General features: G+C 38.7%; 1 protein-coding gene across 2 annotated transcripts in view; it reads right to left on the bottom strand.

Annotated features, from left to right (window-relative positions):
* LOC124711983 (beta-ureidopropionase) overlaps positions 1-15187 on the bottom strand; it is a 154218-nt gene extending 139031 nt beyond the window's left edge. The window contains exon 1 of one of the 2 annotated variants that reach the window (XM_047242266.1): positions 14969-15187. In XM_047242266.1, the coding sequence (XP_047098222.1) occupies positions 14969-15075 (107 nt within the window). In that variant the 5' untranslated portion in view covers positions 15076-15187. The remainder of the gene's footprint in view (positions 1-14968) is intronic. The other variant, XM_047242265.1, reaches the window with a different exon arrangement.
* Between the last annotated feature and the right edge of the window lie 8093 nt (positions 15188-23280).

Genomic DNA, 23280 nt, shown 5'->3' on the forward strand with positions numbered 1-23280 from the left:
AAACGTGAGTAGATGATGTGGAATGCGACTTTAAGGAGAAACTAGTCACTTCAGACTTAATAAATATCAGTAAACCGGAGGAACAGGTAGAGGAAATAATCAACAGAAAAGTTGCCACAAGGATAATCTCCCGAAACATTTCAACTGTTGTTTTTTCCAAACTTAATGATAGTAGCAATGTTATTGATGACGTGTTTAGAATTCAAACTTGTCCATGACAGAGTAGAAAATAGAATAACGTTACTTAATGTTGTTTTTCCAAGTAAAGTGGTATTTGTTTTGTTGTGGGGAGGCTTTAACACAAAATTTAACAAGAAGTATTGGTCCGTAAGAAACCGAGCAAGGTTAATGTCAGATCCATGGGATCTGAGCGGAGTCACATCCGTCTCCCAGGAACGTTAACATTCTGTGTTAACGGGCAGAGTGACGACCGTCGGATCTCTAGTTGTTTTCAGTGTTTCTTCTGCAGTAAAATTTTCATGCACTGAATTCCCCCTACTTCTTACACTATCCTATTATCCAATGTTAGGGAAACATACCAGTGTGGAATTGTGATAACATCACCCAAAACTGCTGTTGGTATGTGATTAAGTTGCCCTCAGTTGTTGGAGGATTGTGCCCACTAAGTATTTGGAAGAAGTCGTCCTCGGTTGTTGGAGGACTGTGCCCGCTAAGAAATGTGATTAAGTTGTCCTCAGTTGTTGGAGGATTGAGCCCGCTAAATATTTGGAAGAAGTCGTCCTCAGTTGTTGGAGGATTGTGCCTGCTAAGTATTTAAGTCATCTTCAGTGGTTATAGAGTAGGGAGCTGTGCCCACTAGGAAATTTTATGGTGTCGTCCTCGGTTATTCCAGGGGCGCCCCTGCCTGTCTTCATGAATCGTCCCACATTGTCTCAACTTATTTTGACTTGCTAGGCAGCGACATGTGGCAAAGATTAAATCTGCCTAGCCAGCCATTCTCTCCTGTGGTCTCGACTGTAATGTCGACAGCAGCCACTGTGGTCTCCACGTACAGTTATTTTTGCCTAGCCAGCCAGTCTCTTCCGCCATCCACATATAATTAGGTCTTATTTTTGCCTAAGTTATTCTTTGAAAGTAATCTCTCATCCAGTTTGTCTACGTAAACCTGGATGTGGATAGGATATTACATTAATATAAGATATGACATTGTATGAATAATTACATAGTTGTAATAATATGATACATAATTTTATACTTAATGGAGAATGTTTTTTACCTTTTATAATATGTGATGTAAATGGGTTCGTTTTAAGTTTTGAAAGGGGTGGGTAGTGTAAATAATAGCATGATTTACTCCAACAGATAAATCATGTTTAACACTAAACACACATCACACCTTCCAGACAACCCTCGCAGACAAGTGGGACTGATTCTTCAACATTTGCTGTTCCATAGGTGTTGCTAAGATTTTTCTTCGGCGACCTCAAGGGTGAAGATGAGAATGTCTGTTCTATAGGAGACGATTTAACACCATACCTCCTCCGGCTTTTCACTCAAGTACCGGCAAGGTGGGGATCCTGGGGAAGGGGGGTGGGAAGGGTCTCCTGTCTTTGGGGCTATCTTCCTTCTCTTCTTCGATCTTGACAACAATTTCTACTTTTTCCTTTCTTACTTCTCATTTGAGTACCTGTCTATCTTTCCCTCTTTACATATTCATATACTTGTATCGCTGAACTTCTTCTTATTTTCCATGGCTTCCAATAATCTTCAACTTATTTCATATAAGTAGGCCGAAGAATCACGATACACAGACACACTTACACATACACACAACGAAACACGAAGACGCAAACAATGAAAGGACAGATTGAAATAATATATAAGAACAATGATCATTCCATATCGCATATGCACATAAGTATAGAAGAAGTACACTAATTTTACATCGAGTATACCTAAGTAGAAAGCGTGAGTAATTAAGGAGAGCATAAGCCAGAGAGCAAGGGTTTGTGATAATTGTTAAGGAAGGTCAGTCTGACAAATATTCTAATGACTGGTAGGATAGTGGGACTCTTATAACACAAGTAAACATAATTTGTATGAACAGTGTATAGAGGTAGAGTATATACCAAGAGTATAATATTTGAAAAGTGAAGGACGACTCTAGAGTACTAAATGAAGTATTAAAAATCGAGTGTGAAGTGTGCAACAGATTTTGTATTTTTACCACAGGATATTTAATAATAGTGAACATAAAGATGTACACTCGGGTAATGAACCTAAAGACCTACTCATAAAGGATAAGGAGGGCAAACGCAGCATTTATTGGATATAAAGGACAGATAGGCAGACCTAAGAAAGGCTGATCTATACTGTGCAGACAGGGGCACCAAGAAGGGGATTGATCTGCACCATAGGAGAAAAGGAATTTAAAGGTGTGTACCTACCAAAACGGAAGGAAAAAGGGCACTCATAGGGTCAACCCACATGTAAGGTATAGATGCAGATCCAAGGTGAAAAGGACAGTATCGCAACAGAAGTCACATATTGTGTATGAATTATTCTGGTAAGTTTGAATTCTATACTTCACTAGCATTATTATGTTTTATGAGTGTCAATAGTGATACAGTGTGCGCTGCTATCCTGTGATCTTGTTCAGAGCGCGCACTGTAATCAATTATAGTTCGTTGTCCTGGTGCGGATGACGCTCTGGTGGCGATTTGCTATGACGTCGCTGGCATGCTTTTGCGGTAGCTGGCAGAAAGCAAGAGGGTAGTTGGTTTTCCGGGTATTGCATGGAATGTGAAGTTCGCTCTGCCTGACCTGCTAGTGACTAGCGCTAAGGTTGTTTGACTATTCATGTGTGCTTGGATTTTATTGTTTCATTTTAAGAAGTGAGAATTGTTTGAGATTTGTGTGTTGGCTTCCAGCACTCATTAAGAGCGCCCGAGTTAACGGCGCCGTGGTTAACATGTGCTGTCGGGATGTTATACTGTATTTTTGAATTTTATCTTGTGTTGATATTATCTGTCGTGTGTTACAGAACATAACCAAGGTGTGTAAGGGATGGGCAGTTGTGGGAGGCATGTCGGGGAGCTATCAGCGGTTTATTTTGGGGACCGTTTCTAGTGGGAAGGCTCTGAAGTGTTGGGAGTTGCCCTCGCCCTTTGGTTGTATCAAATTATTACTTTGTTATTATATTTATTGGTTGTGTGTTGCGCTTCTTTCATTTTATGGTGCCAAGCGCCATTATCTTTCTCAAAGTTTTTTATATAAATCATTTTAAATTGTAATGCCAAGTTAACTTATAATTGGATTTTGTCTTTTGGGTAAACTCTAAAAGCACTATTGTAAAAGGTTCTTGATTTTATGGTGGCAAGCCACCGTTATTATTTTTAAAGCTCACTCTTTAACCATTTGTTAATTTTTGTAAGTTATATGAATTGGTTGTTATTTAAAAGAGTTTAGTATTGGCAATTTAATAAATTGTGTACAGAGTCTACTGTTTGGATATTATTGGGTGGAACTCCTTGGATAGTTGTCCTATAAGAATACACATTTCAAATAGAAACACTTTTATTTTGCCCAGAGTTCCTCCAGACTACTTTAAGTAATGAGGCCATTACATACTAAAGAGGTAGTATAAAGAATTAGAATAAAGACTGAAATATTCAAGGGTCCATGACATCTGGAGTTTATGATTGGAGTTGAAGGGAGAGTCCTCGCCGTTCATAAGGGTAATGAAAAATGAAATCATAAATAGAGGCTTATGTTCAGAAAAAGAAGAAGAAGGAGAGGGAGGGAACTTATGCAATAAATGATTACTTTTAAAATCTGGATTGTTACTAGGTACAATATTAATTTACATAATGGTTATGTATAAAATACCATGTGTTTGATCTGAGGGGGGGGGGGGGGGGGGGGAGGGATATGTAGTGATTCAAGAGTTTACACATAAATTCTGGAACCACTCGACCTTCTGCTGCCTCAAACACGCGATATTTTAAAGATAAGTGTGAGAGAGAGCGCCTATTTACAGCGCAACACATGTCTGTGTGCAGGATGGACGTGGGTCATGGGAGGACAGGAGCTGTGTCAGACGAGTGACGCCGACAAGTGTTTGCCGTTCGTGCCATAGAACCTGTATGGAAAGTACAAGGAGTAATTACATGTTATTCCTTGGTGGTCGAATAATTGCAATTGTTATAGACAGTTGAAACATGTTCTGTCTAGCAACTGAGGTAAGCGTCTTTGATAAAGGGCAGATTATTATTACACAGAGCCTGTGAGCAAGTACATTGAAATCGGTGACACTGGTCACGTATTCCTTTGCTCTGTCATGAACATCTATGGAAAGAGGTAGGAAGACAGTGAAACTACCACTAAGCGCTAAATGGTTGGATATCCACAATTCTTCACAGAACATGGGGATCGGAGGCTTTTCTACTGTGTAAAGCAGGATAGATGGTGATCTGTGGCATCCCTGTCAAAAGAATAAAATGCTGGTGCATGCACAAGTGTTTTGGAGCACACTGTTCATTGTACATGGTTGAACATGGAGCTCCGTAGCAGACCACCCCTATGTGTTTACATATTAATCTAATGACCATCAGGATTCGACCGTTGATCAATGGAAACGAGTTGCCTCTTTGAGCGAATTGCATTTTTGCTACACTAGGTCACTTGTCGTCTCCACAAACATTGTCATTGAGGTGAGGTGAACAGCGACTCAAAACGTGCAGTGTGCCACGTATGCAGGCTGATGGAAGCAGTATTTTGTTGTGAAAGACATACTCCTGCACTTGCATGGAACACGTGGTAGTAATTGAAGACATGCTGATAACTGCGAACCACCTGCATTCCTACATGCTTGATGTCTTTCCCGACAGCAAGGTCATCTTTCAGCAGTATAACTGTTTGTGTCTCAGAGCCAGAACCATGCTACAGTGATTTGGGGAGCGTTACAATGAACTCACCTTGATGTCTCGGCATCCAAATTCACCCAAGGTAAATCCTATGGAACTGATTTGGGTCACTACCGGGTGCGATCACCACATATGCAAATCAGCAGCTCACTATTTACACGAATTACATGGCCTGTGCATAGTCATCTAATGCTACACACCTATCAACAAACTGTCTGATCCCTGATACACAGAATCACTGATGTATTTCCTTTCAAAGACAGACAAACAATAAACAAGCTATTAAGCATGTGGTCATAATGTTTTGGCTCATAAACGCATGTGTGTTTACAATACATTTCACCTCCTGAAGGCAATCACTGACCAGTGATCCTATCTAAAAAAAATTATTAGTTTTCTCATTTGAATATTCTTCTGATATAATTAGATGTAACATCGTTTCTTGTGCATCCATGTTTGTCATGTCTCTTCTCTGTTCTAAATTTTACATGCTGGAGAGACTTACCTTCATACTGCACTTCGTGGCTTCCAAAGAACAATGCTTTATTCTGAAAGTTAAATATTCACTAGCGTTTGTTCACATTATGTCACTGACTCAGAAGAAAATTCATATTCTGGGTCCTAGTGCTGTCCATTTTCATTGCAATACGTAGTTTTCATTTTAAACTGAGTATGTAATGTAATTCACTGATGTAAAAAGTGTTCTGCCAAATGTGTTTAACGCATAAAACTAACAGTTGCAAAAAATGATTATGAGTGGCAGAATTATTATTACCACTGTATACTATGTACCAGAGGATACTTTGTACTTGTATTGGTCACTCCCTGTATTATTCCATTTGCTAAAGGAGCAATGGAAAAATGCCAATTGTACGCCTCCATACACATCCTAATATTATTTTAACAACTATGAAAAGGGTAGATTGCTACTCACCATATAGATGACATACTGAGTTGCAGACAAGCACAACGAAAAGACTGTAACATATTAAGCTTTTGGCCAAAGCCTCCTCAGAAAAGAAAGGAAAACACACAGACATTCACACAAGAAGGCATACCTCACACCCATGTCCACTATCCCCAGCAACTTTAGTCGCAATGGAGTCATTAACTTGAATGAAAGTGGTATTTGGGAGTGGGACAGGGAAGGGGAGGGGAGGGAAAGCAAAGTATGGGTGTGGGGAGAGAAGAGAGCTGTCTGGCAGAGTATGCAGGGTCTACTGTAGAAGATGGCAGGACAAGGCTCACGCTTGCCCCGCCAGACAACACCCACCTGTTTGAGTTCATTTAGCTTATGATATGCTGGTGGAAGATTATCAGTTGATGCTTTCCAGAGACAGTTACGCGGTTTTGTCTAGCAAAGAACTTGTAGTAGATGGGTTCAGGGATGCATTCTTGTCCCGTGAATTTGGAAACCATTTGCCTAATGTAGTCTGTCTATATGCAATGCTTTTCATAGCACTGACATTCTGTGTATTTAGAAGCATAACTAATGCTTCTTTTGCTGACCTGTTTAGGTGTGTGCAATGGTTAGTAAATAGCAGACACATGCGACAATCCCTATTCTTGTCATACATACTGCATGTTTACAAACAGAGGCAGATGACAGCAGCAACACACCACTCTGCATACACACCAGACAACAACAGCCACACATCACTTGGTGTACACACCAGTCTCCAGTGGGCTACATTTGAGGGGTCAGCACTGGCCACCGGCAGCATGCACAGACGATCGCTGCACTGCGAACACAGGACTTCCTTTCGTCCAAGAACACATGTGAGATGTGTCCGGATCTCATGTTTTACCTCATAGAAATCATTTCACTGGATTTCTTATGATGCTGCACAACCACTAGCCGAGCAGTTGCTCCTGTTTCAGGCTCAATGCCGTCTGTTCCTTGCAGCTCATCCATCCGTAGCAATCTTCAGCAACCATCTTCGGTGTTATCCTATCTCCAATTGACCTACACAACCCAGGACTCCAACCTGGATACCAACTGGCCTGCACCCAACTGTGCTGAACAATAGCCTGGGCACTTGCTGGATCACCATCTAGACCATCAAATGGAAATCACCCAGCCACCGACCAAGGACACCAAGTTGCGCTTTAGTGAGTGACTCTTAGTTCCTATTTCATGTCATAACAGTGACCTGATTGCTTGTGTACTGCCATTTTATCTGGTGGACTGACGTTATTATGTGCTATCCTTGCCACCTTGTAAGGACCAAGACATAAATCTAGTAACAGTTGTGTTGTAGATGTAAGCAGCTTCAGTAGAGAGTTTGTCACTAACCGTAGGATGCACCTAAACAGGTCAGTACAAAAAGTGTAAGGTACCCTTCTAAATTATGGAAGAAATCAATGCTATAAAAAGCAGCACATATAGACACCACTACATCAGACAAATGGTTTCCAAAAATCACAGGACAAGATATGAGTTCTTTTTTGGACAAAACCCAGAGACCGAATCCGGAATGCATCATCTGGGAATCTTCCACCAGAATATTATAGGCTGGTGTAATAAGCTAAATGGACTACCAGACAATCTGCACGACAATGGAAGTATAAATCACATTCATGTATTATGCTTCACTGAGCATTATTTCTGCTCACGGGTGGAAAGACTACAATATCATATCTTCAAACTGCAGAAAACAAAAAAAAAGGAGGAGATGTAGCTACTTTTATTAAGAATTGTGTCAAGTGTAAAGCAATTGCTGTGCACGACATTTGTTTAGAACCACATTTTGAAGCATGTGCCATTGAATTTTCTAAATGTAGTTCTGCCCTCCAATATGAAGTTCCTGAGGCACAGTAATGAGAAGACAGATCTGGAAAATTTTATGTACAGCTATAACTTCATCCCACTGCTCAATTTTCCTATTGAGTAATCTCAAATTCAAGCACCTTAATTGCCGCACTAAAATTCAAAAGATCATCAGGTGAAGATAATAGTTCCATTAAAACAATAAAAACCTGCTCTGATCAATTGCACAAATTTTTAGCCCATATATTTAATGCTTCTATGTATCAGGGTGTCTTCCAGATGGAAAGAACTTGCTATACCGAACCCACTCAACAAAAAGGGAGACCCAAGTCATAAACTATCATCCCATCTCTCACTTGACCACATTTGCAAAAATCCTTAAGAAAATATCACATTCTAGAATTGTGTCCTCAAAAAGTTTGAAATCTTCAATGATTGACAGTTTGGTCTTCAACTGATGCCACATTTTCACTTACGGATGATGTATCCGAATCCCTAGATAAAAAAAAATTAAGGTAGTTGGGACATTTTGTGATCTTTCTAAGACTTTTGACTGCGTGGATCACAAAATACTTCTCAACAAAACATGCCACTGTGGGAATTAGAGGGGCAGTGGGAAATTGGCTAAAATCCTACCTCAAAGACAGGAAGGAGAAGATAGTTTTTAATGAGAGCAGCAAAGCAGTTGGTGGGGTAGAGTCCAACTAGGACACTGTATTCTGTGGAGCCCTTTAAGGCTCTGTCCTTGGTCCTCTGCTGTTTCTTATATCCATAAATGACCAACCTTTATCATACAAAACATGCAAGTTCACTATGTTTGCTGACAATACCAGTGCCGTGATGAACAACAAACTGTCCACCAATAGAGTAGCTGATGTCAACAAACTACTTTCAGAACTCTTAACCTGATTCAGTGTAAACTTACTGACAGTAAACCCGAGCAAAACTAATTACATTCAATTCAGCTTCAATCATAAATTTACACAGGAGATAACTATCATACAGGAGAGTCAGCAAATACAAAGGGTGCATTGCACCAAATTCTGAGGCCTCCATATAAAGAGTAGGGTCAGCTGGAACATCACATCCTCCAGACACTAAAAGGATTAAGCTACTCTCACCATTAAAAGAAACTCACAATTTAGAGACATCAGTATCACAAAGTCTACAACTTTGAGTTCTTCCACTCTACCATGTGATACAAAATTATCTTCTGGGGTAGTTCATCCACAGCAAAGAAAATTTTACAAAATTGTTAAGGCTTTCATGGCCACTTGTTGACAAACTGCCTATTGGCTTCTGTCTCGGGTTCTTCGGCCGACGTTCATCTAATGATTTTTCTGACGTTTCGCCAGCACGAGTGGCTGGCATTGTCAAAGCTTCACCCTCCACTGCCGGCAATGGAGGGTGAAGCTTTGACAATGCCAGCCACTCGTGCTGGCGAAACGTCAGAAAAATCATTAGATGAACGTCGGCCGAAGAACCCGAGACAGAAGCCAATAGGCAGTTTGTAAAGAAAATTTTCTTTCTGCAGAAAAAGGTTGTCTGAACAATGTGCAAAATATCCCCGAGAACCTCCCACCATAATCTCCTTAAGAAACGTGGGATACTTTCCACAACTTCCCAATATATCTATTCAATTAGGAGTTTCACGGTTGACAGTCCCGCCTACTATGAAACCAATGAAAGGTTCCATGATTGCAGTGCAACAACAAAGTCTTACATCTATTGTGATCTCAAAAATCTAACTCTGGCACTGTACTCCAGGGATAAATATTTAATTCCCAGCCAAACTACATCAAATGCATGCATTATTTAAATATAAATTAAAGACATATTTACTTGAAAAAGCTTTTTTTTTTCATTAGATGAATTTTTGAACTGGGAAGTGTAGACTTTGCATGCGTATAAATTTACTGTGTTCACTAAGTTTTGTACATGTGTTAATGCTTGCATGACATCTTTTATCACCTTGCTTAGAAATAAATTCAAATTCTTATCCATCTGCTGATCACAACAGAGTAAATAATTCACATAGAAAAAACTTCTGTGATGAAATAGTCTAAATTTATGATTTACTAATAGCACACGCACCTAAAAATTCGACCCCACAAATTATTATTTGTTTTATTATTGACAAGCCTTACCTGAAAGCCCTCAGTTTCTTCTTTCTAAAGATCATTTTTTAACCTGTGTATTTGAAGAGTTACCTTTATTTAAAATTGTCATGACTATTCTGGAATGCCCAAATCTTAAAATGTCATCTTTTTGAAAATACACTGTTACAGACTTGTAGCCCTATTTTAACAGATGAATTTTTGAAGAGAAGTGTAGGCTGTGTGTGTGTGTGTGTGTGTGTGTGTGTGTGTGTGTGTGTGTGTGTGTGTGTTAATGCCTGCATAGTGTCTTTTTATTAGTCATTAAAAAGTCTGACATTTGAGTTTATAGAAAATTCTTACCAGGCTTTTCTAAATTATAGATATATCAGTGCATGTCCAAAATTCCACTCCATGAAACGTATCCTAGCATTTATAACTTTTTAAGGCTACTTAATCAATTTATTCAAATAACAGAGTTGGTTGGATTATATGGTACAAAATGTATTGTGAGAAAGAGCCAGGTCACAATCATGAGCAGTAAGAGGCAGATGACTACCTAAGGATTTATGATGTCATGATAACAGCTAAATAAGGGGACATTTTCAAATAACTCGAAGTGTAGTGGAAACATAAGGAGGATTGATGACAAAGTCAATGAGAGAGAAAAGACAAGCATTAGAATGTCTAAGAAGTGGCAAGAGCTTAGTGTGGAATAAAGATGCTCCACATAAGACAAAGAGAATAGTGTATCAATCCTTATCCTGACTTATGCTTCTGAAACGTGACCAATGAAGAAAAGTGATTTAAGCAAGATACAGGCACATGAAATGAAATTTCATAGAAGCAAAGAAGTAGTAACAAGCATGGGCAGAATTATAGAGATCATGGAGATGGCAAAGGAAGTACCATCACAGGAGCAAACAGAATCATCAACAGAAAACCAGAGCAAACAGCACAGCAAAGGTCACATAGCAAAGTACCACATGTTAGGATTTATTCCTGTCCCTACAATGTATGGAGTGTGTGAAGAATCAGGCCTCATGAGAATCACGAGGCTTTCAGCAAGTGGTAGCAGAGCCCACCAACATAACACATTGAAGTTTTCACAGAGGAGGAACACAAAGGAGAGTTGTCATTCAAGAGCCTCCATGTCTACAATATTAGCAGCCTGGTTTATCAAAAAGGTATCCAATGTTACTAATAATCCATCTTGATAGCAAAAAAGTTTATTCACATGACCAGTTTCGGTTCCTCAACTGTTGGTAAGAGTTTTAAAATTAATATAAATGACATGCATTCTGCTAACCAATTTGATGTGACACAGCATGTGAAGGTTGCTGTGTGTGGACGGGTTACTCCTGTAACCGAAATTGCAGTTACGTTCTGGTACATTTGATGTTGATCGGATAGGATGAAATAGGTTTGCATATGTTGCATAGTAAATTAGTATCACTGTCATTTCAGATCTGAAGATGGTTCTAGAGGAACCGAAACCGGTTATGTGAATAAACATTTCTGCAATCAAGACGAATTATAAGTAACATTGTATAACCAGTGATTGCGGTATCCCATCAGACATTATGTCTGTTTTTGCAAAATAGGTATCCTATGTGACAAATATGGCATTACAATGACTGGTGTGGGGGAGACAAGAAGTGCAAGAAACTTCATTAACAAAGATCTTTACACAATCTCTAGTCTTCTTTGCAATAAGAAGATGATGATCCTTTTAGTGAAGGCTGTATCCTCTAGCACGAGGGTGCCAGTGTCCTGAAGATGGCTCTCTTGTAAATGCAGGCAGACAAGTCCTCGCTATTCTAATAGTTTAAGCCCCTCCACCCATGTCCTGAAATCATTCAGATTCCAATGTAGTATAGTAGCCATCCTACTGATGAGGCTTTTTGAGTTCTGCTTTTTTCCTTGTTACCAAGATCACAAGCTGTGAGTTCACTGAAAAGGGTGACTGGAGCGGTCCAACAGACTTCGTACTCCATTACTTCTGTAGTTACACACTCTACTGCCTCATCAGTCAAAACGAGTCTGAGACAGTTCAGCAATTTGTCGTCTTAATCTCTGTTTATATGTCTGGTGTTAGTCTTTTCAGCAGTGGTGTTGGCAGTTACGCGTGTTACAGCATACCATATTTTGTGCTACTCTGCACACGGAGGAAGCTAGCAGTTTTTTACTGCTGTCACACCATTGTGTGACTGATCTGCTTGTTACAGGAGTGGAAGTAACGGTTGCTCTGCAACCACACTTGCAAGAGCATGTATTTGTGCTTGCAATGTTGGTCCACATTTCAGTAAATGTGCTTTCTTCGGCAACTGGCATATTTACAACTAAACTGAAGGATGACACAAAATGTCAGTTGCTGCACTGACTTGATTAAATTTTTGTCTTGGAGCAGTTTACGCACTCAATGACTTATTGCTTGCAGCTTCTTTTGCTCCTAAACCATTTTGTAATTTCAGCTCCACAATACAAAAGTTTGTGAATGTGCAAGAGATATTGCTTCAAGAGCAGTCTATCTGCATCTGCTATTTGCTGCCTGTCATTAGATGTCACTGATAATTAAAAATCGCCACAGGATGTTTGGTACGTCCATTCATTCTTTTTCATAGAGGAAGCCTGCCTTACTTCTTTCTGGAAAATTCATAGAGAAAGGGAATGTCACTGTAGGTGGACCCCTGTCTCACTCTGGGGTACAAGTGAGCTGCCCTTCCTTTTTAACCTTTTGCAGCCTACTCTTTCTCTTCCCCAATTAAGGAACAGTCAGTTTCAAAAGTCAAACTGTCTGCCCCTTTTACTTCTACACATGTCTATTGGCAGTACTATTTGTTTTGCCTTCTGAAGGTAAGTAATTGGCAGGACTTCTGTCTCACAATATACTAGTATTTTCGATGGAATTTTCCATTGGTAATACAGAAAAAGTGTTACATTCATATGTAAATACAGCTACATGCTAGCAGTTCAGCACTGTGCACCCCTGTTTGTACTAAAGAGAACCTTCATGTGGACTACTGAATGTCATTTCTTCTTCTGGCATTGTAATTATGTACATCATTGTTCCTTTTGAACCATGGAAGATTATTACAACAAATTTTATGAGGGAATAAATATAATGTGAAACAGTAGCCAAATTGTCTAAGATGTCATACAGATGTCTGTAAGATGATTGTGGGCGAGCACCACATAATATTCTTACAGCCATTTTTTGAACAATTATTTTTTTCCTTAAAAATGAGTTACCCCAGTTCATGATCTTATTTTACATTACTGAATGAAAATGTCAGCTTACTGATTTCTCTCGTCCCAAGATTTGCAATGATTTGAAATGTGAATATGGCTGAACTAGGTTTCTTTAGCAGCTCCCAAATGCTTTTCCCCTGCTTTTAATTCTTGTCAATGTGAACAACTATAATTTCAGAAGTTCCACCCACTTTTATTATTTCCTTACCATGTGTAACACTCATCACTAGTGTAGTGCCTGTAGATGTGCTGAACTAAATACATTGTCTCTTCTTGAAATTGAGAATTAGACCATTCACAGAAAAACCACTCAATAGTACTTTTAAGAACATTATTTAACATTCCTTCCACTGCTGTGTGTATGATGGATTGATTACAACACTACTGTCAACTGTAAAATGAACTAATTCTGCTATTTGTATATTAGTCTGTAGGTTGTTTACATGTACAAGAAACAATAATTGATCAAGACTGAGCCTTGTGTGATCCCATAAGTATTTTTTTCCCCGGTCAGAAGAATCTTCTGTGGTTACATTATTTCAATTATTAAGTGTGCATTCTGCAATCTTGTAATTAAATATGACCACTGTTTGGCTGTACCATCAATTCCAGAAAACCTCAGTTTATATAACTGTGATTCACAGAATCAAATGCCTTAGATCATTTACAGAAAATACTAAATGGTGCAATAACATTATTGTAAACTTGTAAAATTTGCTGAGGGAATGGGTAAATGGAAGGCAGATGTAACAAATGTGGTAGCATGGCCATGCTCCTAATCTCATTTGGAAGGATGTGAGTACTGCGTGCAGTGATAAATGTTGAGAGACTTGATGCAGAGAGTATAATTATTTTTCTTGTCAGCACATTAACTTGATTCAAGTAGTTACAGACACAAGAGAATTGTGCACTAGGAACAACCAAATGAGGAAATGCATTTCTTAAGACATGAGCGTCAGGTGTGGTTCGAGGGCTCATGCCTTGTCTGGCCAGCCTGGTCTTACTCACTTCACACAAATGCCACGGCTATTCCTTCAGAACGGCCCTGGGTCACCAAATTTTCTTTCCCCATTAAAAATACATTTATATTCTTATGCCCAAATATTTGACATAGGACTTAAATTCTGTATCATTCTACAATGCTTGACTAGTCAATTATTAATACTAATGACAATTATAAAAAATATTGCCAATAGTTCTTGCAACATACTACTCTATACTGACTCTGCATGCTATTTTGCTGCCAGTATCCGAAAAGGACCATCAGGAACTCTAAAAATAACCATTTCTTTTGAGATACTGACTAAATTTCTGTTCAAACTTTACAAACTGCCATACAGTAGGGTTTATTTTCTATATTCCGGTGCTTAACTGGACCTACATGGTGGGGGAGAGGGGAGAAAAAGAAGCAATAACAAACCAGAATAATTTTCTGATAGTAAAATCATAGCAGGTGCTGAGGAAGAACAGTATTTAACACCAAAACAATTGTCTACCCAAGTCAGAGCTCCATAATATTGAATATACAAACCTTTATTCTATCAGAAATTATTCACACTGGCATCTTTTAACGCAAGATGAGTTATTAATTTTGATGCTGGTGCATATGCAGTACCTCTAATCAGATAACTGAGGACACTATGCAAATGTTAATTTTACAAATGTAACGCAACACAAAATACTAGTTAGATACGTGGGAGCGACACATCGCGTAGTTTTCTAATCAAACAGTTCCATTTTCACAATTAAATAAACCGCGTGCTGTTGTCGAAGAGAAAAAAAACGGAACACAAAACACTAGTTACATACGTCAGAAAAAAAGAAAAAAATTAACAGCAATGGGAGACGCCTCTGTCGATAATGTAAACAGGTACCGTTCTTTTGAATAAATTTCGCAAGTTCTTGTGACCTAACTTAATTAATTCAGGGTCAGTGTAAAACAAATACACTCATTTTGCACTCACTTTAAAGGTTTCCCAAACAGTATTCTATTTACATGTTCTAACTCATCTGCTGGAATATTTCTTTCCAAACACTCTTCCAGGCTCATGAACTCCCTTTTCTCAGTCATCTTGTGTAAAATACACGAAACTAACTAGTTCAAAACTGTTACCTACTTTACGTTGCGTCACTAAGCCTGCACCCACAAACTTATTATTTATCCTCTGACGTTTACTAAGTCGAATGGTAAGGCCATGCTGCCATCCAATCACAACTCTTTCTCGAACTGCACGTGCTGTTTTGCGTGAATTCGCGCGGTTTTGACGATTACGAAGACTACTGAAGGGCGCGTAAAGAACATGACAGATCAGTATTTTGCAATCTACCATAAGTCGAAATCAGTCTGGATCGGGCTGTGTTCGCTTGATGACAGAAGTTCGAGATTATGACCAATTTACTTCTTCATAACTTTAATGTCGCAAGTTACGTAATTTCCTGCCGGCAACACACTGGTTCTTACTTATATAAACCGCCAGTCACCACCACCACAGGATTGAACATTTATGCTGCCAGCCGCCTTGGAAAATGGAAAACAATCTTGCCTGCGATTTTTAATCGCTCAACAGTGGCGACTCGTACTTTCACTTTGTGCTAGCCTATACGCGCACATCGCATCTCCACACACAAGTTGTAACGTATGTACAGATTTTTGCTGATATGTGGACGTTGGTGCTGGACCAAAATTGCTGAGATCTGTATGCGACGGGTAAAACACGACTTCCAGTCAGACTCTAGCGCGTTGTCAAGGCAGTGGCGAGACAAGCAACCGCCAAATGCGCAGGCACAAGTGGTGGCGCAAGAAAAGATGGTGTACGAATTATCCGCGAGAGGAACTTGAGTACTCATACCCTAACTGTCCTAGTTTACACGACGACATTGGGTTGCGCCACACGTTGCATAGATTGAATTGTACGCAAGTGGTTTCATACTTTCAAATATGATTGTAGACACGGCGACACCAGTATATACTTCAGTTTTGTGGGTCCCTGAGTCGTGTCTGAAATGAAACTCTTGGCAGCTGCACGTCGCACGAGTTGTGATGGAGTTAAAGCTTGTTGCGCGAAATCGATGGATAAGAAAAAATAATAAATGTGTTTCGATTCGTGACCGGAGGAAGAATAGACGTCAACTCGGTTGCTCAGCATCCTTGCTGAAATAATTTGTAACGGAAAACGGCATGCTATAAGATACGGTTTTAGTTGGCTTTTTCATTAAAATCAATAATTAGTAAAATTAACAATAGTAAATATCAACATTAGCAACAATAATTATTCGAAGCAGGTCACATTAAGAAGAGAATGGTTTGCAAACTACTCTCTTGATGATAGATCTGTACAGTGACAATATTTCAAAATTCTAACATATGTGAATGGGGAGCACTGCAGCGACGTTTTAAATAGATGAATACTGAATAAAGAATGCAGCTTCTTGAAGTTGTATAACCTTCCCTACTGTCAACAATATTCCTTAACAAAGAGTAGGCAACTCGAAAGACGGGATTTTAGCCTTCTAGACGACAGCGTTGCCACAGCTAGAATCACACTTGCTTGTCTCTTTCTTAATTCAGTTGTATATGTGCTCCTAACTCAATAAATTTTGCCCTTCAGCTCAAATTCTGTCAAACCATCTATGTTATGATCGCACATGACGGTCTCAGCGGCAGCAATATGTTGCTTATTTTTGTAATCAGCATAACTGAAATCCCACAAACACCTATGCAAAGTATAGATATCCAAAAAGTGAACATTATTCTCCGTTCCCCATGTCATATTTCAGCTTGTCTACGCTCTACGAACACACATAACCTCAAAACTCATGCTACTACTGTCACCAAAGTTGGAACACGCCGAAAGTTGCGCAAACGCGCGACACGCATACGCAGTGGCCGGTAACGCATTGCCTGCAACCTAGTGTCGTCGTGCAAAGTAGGCTTAACTGTCCCAGTTTCTGCCTACGAAAAGACGTCTTCCGATCGACCGGCGACAGTACTACAAAGTAGAAGCATTCATGTTGTCACACCAGGTTTGTTTGCGCACTGGCCAGAGAGCGCCAGAAAACAGGCGTTAATGCGCATGCGCATTTACGATGGCGCAGAAATCCACAGAACACCAATATAGTAGAAGTGCAAGGACCACATTATTATACGGAAACACAGAACGACACCAGCGCTACTTGTGGCCTGGCTGTGAACTAGTGATGGGCTAAACTGCGATTTTCCGATATCAGTGATTTCTGTGAATGCTACTTTTCAGTATTTGTTATTCTTAACTGTGACTTGTCGCAGTTAAGAGTCACAGTTAAGGAACATAGGTCGTGTATCCCGCCGCCACTGCTATTTCTGCGATTTCGGCTACTTCCGCGATTTCTGCGAGAAGCGTCTCGCGGGCACCGAGGAATCATGACGTCATATCATGGCATGACGTCTCTCATGCAAGCCAATATCGCTGGTAGTTCTCGAAACGCGGATAATCTTTGAACATGGCATGCTGATGCCTCGTGGATTTGTGTATGATTGCGGGATTTGTGTGCGTTAAAGCTTTTCAATCACGGAAAAAAATTGATAATACTTGCTGCAAAAGCACATGTTTACAGAGGAGAAAGGATAGATTATATTCCAGACAATGGACGGTAAGTAACTTCCGTTAGTAATCTTATCATGCGCAAGAAAAGTAAAATGTATGGTAAATCTACAGAAATTTCATTCTTTGTGCCTATAGTATTCTGATGCATTATGTTACTCAGTAAAGTTTCTTTAAATGCATCTATGTGGATTATTTGTGGTAACGGCGTATTATCATAACAATTTCTTCAGTATTTAAGTTGCAATCATCGTAACTTTTTCCTGATCAAAAATTGTGTAGTAACTGTATTCTAACAGTAACCTGCACATTTGAAAACTTTTGAATGTTCACAATTAATCATTGATCATAGTCAGTAATTTTGACAGTAAAATAGATATGAATTGCAGTGACTGAATCCAGATTTGTGAGTGGTGCAATGTGTTTTTGTAATGGATGTTTCCGAGTTTCTGAAGTGAAAGTCCAAGGAAGAGAAGACAACGAGAAATAGCTTTTTTGTCTGTTTCATGGTTTATAGGCCTACTGGGGAAACTCGCCATGTAAAAAAACGAGTAACGCATCCAGCTTGGTACCTCTATGGTGATGTGGAAATCTGAGCATTGTTAATAAAGAAATTAATTCTGTGTGTGTCTTTCTATTGATTCCTTTATCATGTTGCTTATAGTAGACCAAATTTAATTAAAATACCCAGGTGATAATTTCAACATAAATTGGACTATGTGCATAGCTGCTTCTCACAGGCAAAGTATAAATATTCACCATACTCTGGCATGCGTGTTCATTAGTCAGTTATGGCAAAAGAAATCATTGACTCAAAGCATAATTTGCTTGGTAGACATAATTGGAAATGGCTTTTTTAGTTATAAGTTTACATTATTAGATTATAGTACTACCTGAGAGATTATCTTCTGCATTTCTTGGCCCTGACGTGATTAGGTCTGGAATACAGCATTAAGTGTGCTGCTCTGCTGTCAGCAGCATGGTAGTCAATGTGTTAAGCAGTTGTTTAGGAACTAGTGTGAAGTATATGCATCTGTACAGCCGTGGCTAAAAAGATACAGCTAGAATGCTAATTACTGTTTCAGGAATTATCCTTTAGACAGTTAAATATAATATGTTAAATATGTATCTAAAACTGAATTCATGAATAACTTTGTAGTCATTTAAATAAAAATACCGCAAACCGAAAAATCGTCTTGAAATGGTAAGGGATATCAAATATAAGTAAATATTTTTCCTCGGTAAGATTAAAGTGTAAAATTGCTGATACCCGGTTGTTACCATGAGATCAGCGCTGGCCCCAGCAGAGCAATCTGCTGTAACCACCGGCACCTTCATGCCAGCCAACGGGTTAATACACAAAACAGGGCAGTGCACGACTTGGCAAGTCCGTAATTGTCATTGGTTGAAGCAACTAAAATTAAATTTCTGAGGTATGCTGGAACTGTGTTATTGGTATATTCCCCAGCATGATTTAAAATCTTTGCATTGAAATGGCACTGACAGTGTGTAAGATATTTTGCAACCGAGAATAGATACTTAAAAATTTATGTGGGAATATATTTCAAGAAACCCTTTCAAACCAAACCTGACAATTATATTGACACACCAGTAAACCCACCTGATTGGCACACTGGGTTACACAAGCATTAGCTGTAGTTGTAGAATAGGTAATTTACACAGAAAACTTTTCATACAAATTTTATTGTAAAGCACACTGATGTTAAGGGAAAGATGCAATGCCTAGATGAGATAAACATGGACACACAATAACTCATTTTGCTCAGATATATGGAAAATTAACTGTAGTATTATATGATGTATAACATATATATGACATATAACACATCTGAGGTGCAAATTTGTGGAGAAGAGAGATTGCATTGAACCTGTTGTGTATGGTGCATATTTTGTTGCAGTGCTGGGATGATGTCATCCAGATTTCAAAATTAGGGGTCTTGTAATGAAACTCTCATCAGTTTTAATATTTAAAAATAAACACGCTTGAAAAAGGAAGCTAAATAGGACTTTAAATTAAATTGCAAAATTTTTCTTGTTTTGCACATTCACTGCAGCTGACATTTAAAAGCTCGTGGCTAGTAGCTCTTATTGACCTTTGTGTCAGCCGCAGTGAACATGTTGAAGATTTTAAAGTAACAAAGTAGTTGTTGACATTGTGGTATTAATGGATGGCAGCAGTTAACACAGCAATGAAATAATGTGAATGACTTAAACCAGGAATTAAACAAGTCTACATAGCTTTGAACACAGCCATTTCACACTTCTGAGTCACTGCATATTTGTGTTCTATAACTAATACAGCAACCTTTCATTCTCTCATCTTTGATCTGGGACACATGTCACATCTTACTTATTTTCCTAGAGCAACTCTAGGTTTACTAGATCCACATTTCAGAATTCTGGTAATTGTAGTCCTACTTCATGCTGAAAGTGTGGGTTGATAGCTGTCTCTTCAGATATGATCTCATCAACTGCCATTTCAGAAACTTGAAGCAAAAATGTGATTATTAAATTTTCTGTCAGTGATGAATATATCACTAATGTATATACCACACAAATATTCATGATGCTATAGAATAGTGCAGGGCCATCTTCTGGAACACCTGCTGGGTAGACTAAACAGTGCACTTCACATCCAGTGCATCAGTTTCTTCATAGGTAGTATCATAGTACACTACTATCTCAGGCTTGATTGTTGCGATGCTCAGTGAAACAGCATTATGCCTTGAAGACACTAAACTAACAGCCTTCTTAAGTTTTTGAATGAAGGATATAAGTAAGTAATATATCCAAAAACAATTAAGTTTTACATTTTGCTGTAAGAAACTCGTTTGGAATCTTTCCTTTTATTATTATTTTGTACATGTGTGACCTTTTTGTGTCCTCTTCCCAGTTTGACAAGTACATCTGATTTACTTAATGAGGATATTTATGGTTACAAACAAACAAAAGGAAAAAACGTGGTGACAATGGAACCTGCGAACAAAGATCATCTTCCAAAACTTTACGAGCCTAGGAGGTAAGCACAATGATTTGGACATAATAGCATGTTTTAATAAACCAGATGTTTCAGTTATTACTGAGCACTGGTATACCAAAAAAGAACCTTATTATGCACCAATTAACAAAAAAATTCTGCTCGTCTTTCAGTAGGGATATCAAACCTTATGGTGATGTTGCAAAAGTGCCAATAGTTGGTGCTCAATTCCTTACGTGTTACTGAACTTTCTGCGATAAGCTATAGATGGGAAAGCTAATCTCTATCAATTGCTTGTAGAGAGAGATAGTAAATAATCTGGGAAAACAGCTGGGTAATAATGCTGATAATTGTTCACAGTTTAATAAAACCTTATCTAACACAAATCAGTTTTCAGTCTTAAGAATGGCGAGTGGCACACACTGATCTAACATTACTGATATGTAATACAGGGTACCCAGGTCTTAGTACTGGGATACTTTCTTTTGTTGATTTATGTAAATGACAAAATACTGCTCCCCAAATTCAAGGATAGTTCTGTATGCTGATGCTACATCCATTGCATGCAAGTGTAAAGGTCATGAGCAACTACAAAAACTATGAAACTGTATTACAAATGAAATAATTCAGTATTTCTATGAAAGTCATCTCATTGTCAACAGTAATGGATTTTCACCCCACAAGACCCCTGGAACTGATATTGTCATCAAAGAAAACTACTGCTTGGTTACAGTTACACTTTCTATATTTAACATGTTATAACATGGAAACTAAATACTGTACAAGAACACAACTTGGTAGCATTAATGTCAAGGACATGAGGAAGAGAAATAATGCAGAATCAATTCAATTTCCAGAATGAGAAACATCCCCCAGGCTGTGGCTAACCCATGTCTCCGCTATGTCCTTTCTTTCAGGAGTGCTAGTTCTGCTAGGTTCGCAGAAGGGCTTCTGTAAAATTTGGAAGATAGGAGACGAGATACTGGCAGAAGTAAAGCTGTGAGTACCTAGCGTGAGTCGTGCTTCGGTAGCTCAGATGGTAGAGCACTTGCTCACGAACGGCAAAGGTCCCGAGTTCGAGTCTCGGTCGAGCACACAGTTTTAATCTGCCAGGAAGTTTCACTTTTAATGTGCTGCTACAGTACACCACACCAGTACCATTACTGGTGACGGATATGGAGGCTGCTATGAAAAGCTTGCGATTTTATTCAAATCTGATGTGGCAAGTTAACAAAACTTTTTATCCATCTGAGTAAAATTGTGTAAAATTGATAGTGCAGCGAGTCTTTTCAGGGCCCTTCGGAGTCTTTCACTTACATGTCAACATATTTACTCCCTAATAGTATTTGTTGTTCATAATAGGGGTAATTTTACTCTGTTCAGTGAAATGAACTTGCAAAATACTGGAAGTAAAAACAATGTCCATGTAGACTATACATCCCTGCCTACGATTCAGAATGGAATATCACATTCCGATCTAAAGTCTTTAACAGGTTGCTGCTAGACATCAGGCAGAAAACTGAAAATCCTAAGGTAATCAAAAAATACAAAGTAAAAAAAAATATTTCATTAGCTTCTCCTTCCATAATTATAATTAAACATAATGTTTCGACTCACGAATGCAATTGCTAGTTAATGTTAACACTAAGGTTCAAATTAACAGGATTTTAATGTAACCATTATATGTACAGCTGACAGTACTCATTGTAAAATTATGAAATGACTTATACAAAGTATGAGAGAAAAACAGCACTTGAATTAAAAAAAACACAACCTTTCTAGCTTTCAGGATTGTTACTTCCTTTCTCTGGGAAGATGAATATAGTTTGTGACTGGAAATGAGGGGAAGATCACTTACACCATCCGTATAGAACAATTATGTGACACATTCATGAGTACTGCTCCAATGTTTGAGATCCAGGTCAGATTTAAGCAACACAATGAAGCAACTCAGAGTCTGGATGCTATATAGGTTACCAGTAGTTTCAAAATATGTGCGAGTATAATGAAGATGCTTGGAAAACACATGTGAGAATTCCTGGAGGGAAAATAATGTTCTTTTTGTACAACACTATTGAGAAAATTTAGAAGGCACGAGAAATCTGGGCTCGGATGGTAGATAGCCTTTCTTCCCTCTCTCTGTTTGCGAGTGGAACACGAAAGAAAATGATTTGTAGTGGTACAAGGTACCCTCCACCAGGTACCATTTGGTTGCTTGTGTAGTATGCATGTACATCAAAATACGGAAGACAATTGTGACTACCTACTACATTAAGAAGTAATAGTTGAACTAACCTAAGCTTTGTGATTCACTTCAAATGTTTTGTCCCACTGATACACTCTGACAATCAGTGACTTGCATCTATAGCACTATTACAATTTGGAGATGTCAGTAGGCTTACTGCTTAGATCTATTAATATTAACCTCATTGAGCTCTTTTTATCTTAAGATCACATAAACTGGATTTTTGAGAAACTACATACAGGGAGATGTGATTGGCATATAGCTGTTTGTTTACAGAAAAACAGCGATCAAAATTTAAGCATATAGGTAACACACACTGGGCAAGAGCACATATCTGGGCTAGAGCACTATACTGGATTTCGCCCCCTTCCCCCCCTTTCCCTAGAAACCTTGGCTGGAGTAATAACTATTTGTAGCACAGTCTGAAGTCTACATTAGGTTGAAAAGCGATAA

Source organism: Schistocerca piceifrons, chromosome 8 (genome assembly GCF_021461385.2).
Source record: "Schistocerca piceifrons isolate TAMUIC-IGC-003096 chromosome 8, iqSchPice1.1, whole genome shotgun sequence".
Taxonomy (NCBI): Eukaryota; Metazoa; Arthropoda; class Insecta; order Orthoptera; family Acrididae; genus Schistocerca; species Schistocerca piceifrons.